The sequence below is a fragment of the Aplysia californica genome, unplaced genomic scaffold, assembly GCF_000002075.1.
Source record: "Aplysia californica isolate F4 #8 unplaced genomic scaffold, AplCal3.0 scaffold00028, whole genome shotgun sequence".
In the NCBI taxonomy this organism is placed as follows: domain Eukaryota; kingdom Metazoa; phylum Mollusca; class Gastropoda; order Aplysiida; family Aplysiidae; genus Aplysia; species Aplysia californica.
The window spans coordinates 2,034,022-2,035,177 of NW_004797298.1; the positions used below are offsets into that span (position 1 = coordinate 2,034,022).

The window sequence follows — 1,156 nt, forward strand, 5'->3', positions numbered from 1 at the left end:
CTCTCTCTCTCTCTATCTCTATCTCTCTGTGTTTCATCTCAATACTGACATGTCTCTCTCTCTCTCTCTCTGTTTCGTCCCTCAGATCAGCCGAGCATGCTAGATGTCCAAGGACAAAACGCGGCCTACATCGTGCGGAACCACGACCCTGCCCACACAGGCCCGCAGGTCGCAGACACCAACATGCATTGTGAGTTGGACTCAGAGCCATCATCTTCATCATCATCATCATCATCGTCATCATCATCATCATCATCATCAGTATTGTTGTCATCATCATCATCGTCATCATCATCATCATCATCATCAGTATTGTGGTCATCAGTATCATCATCATCATCATCATTATTGTTGTCATCATCATCATCATCATCATCAGTATTGTTATCATCATCATGGTCTGTCATCGGACTCTGTGTTTATTAACTCCTACTTTCTCCTCCTGCTTTTGTTATCTCTAACTAACTTTGTGTACTGTCGAACGTCATTTTGTGCCTAGGTCAGTCCACGCCAAGTTTGAAGCATCAGTTGTACAGGGGACGCAACCATTGTTTTGTTGCTGTGATAGTTCTGTGTGTTCTCTCGTGTGTCACAGTCTTAAGTCTTTGAACCCCATCAATCAGCCGCACCTCGGGAGCAACATATTCTACACACTAGGCCTAGTCTGGGCAAATCATAAAAATGTGCAGGAATGGAAAATCCTTAAATACAAAACAAAACAAGTCATTCGAGAGCCATTTCCCTAATTTTGATGCGCTGATTCTGAATCTGCTATTATTTTTTATCTACGACGTGATTTTTTATAATTTTGAAATTAGTTTTGTTGTCCCCGGCGCTACAAACTTCAAAGATTAGTCGGCACTCCCCTCAAGGCAGTGGCTGTGGGTTCTTTACGTCCGGTGGGCAAGCTATTCGCCGGGTGTTCCCCTACGGTTTGAGCCGCTTTTTGTTATTACACGCTGCGATTGACCGTACGACCCAGAGATCTGTCGGCCTGTACGTGAAATACGCCCTTTAGGCCGAGCAGTCTGTGCGGAGGTAAAGTTGCATCAATTCTCGTACAGTCGAGGTTCTGTGGTATTAAAGGTGCTCTCCTTGTGAATGTGAGTGAAATCGTAGCTTCCAGTCTGGTTCAAATAAAATCTAACCCCCCCCC

General features: G+C 44.6%; 1 protein-coding gene across 1 annotated transcript in view; it reads left to right on the forward strand.

The window, feature by feature from the left end:
- Window positions 1–85: 85 nt before the first annotated feature.
- The window catches only part of LOC101859381 (tyrosine kinase receptor Cad96Ca), a gene marked incomplete at both ends in the record, with an annotated part of 35,313 nt that continues 34,242 nt past the window's right edge, over window positions 86–1,156 (forward strand). Inside the window, 1 exon segment of the mRNA XM_005091359.2 lies at window positions 86–190. Within this exon segment, the coding sequence (XP_005091416.2) occupies window positions 97–190 (94 nt within the window).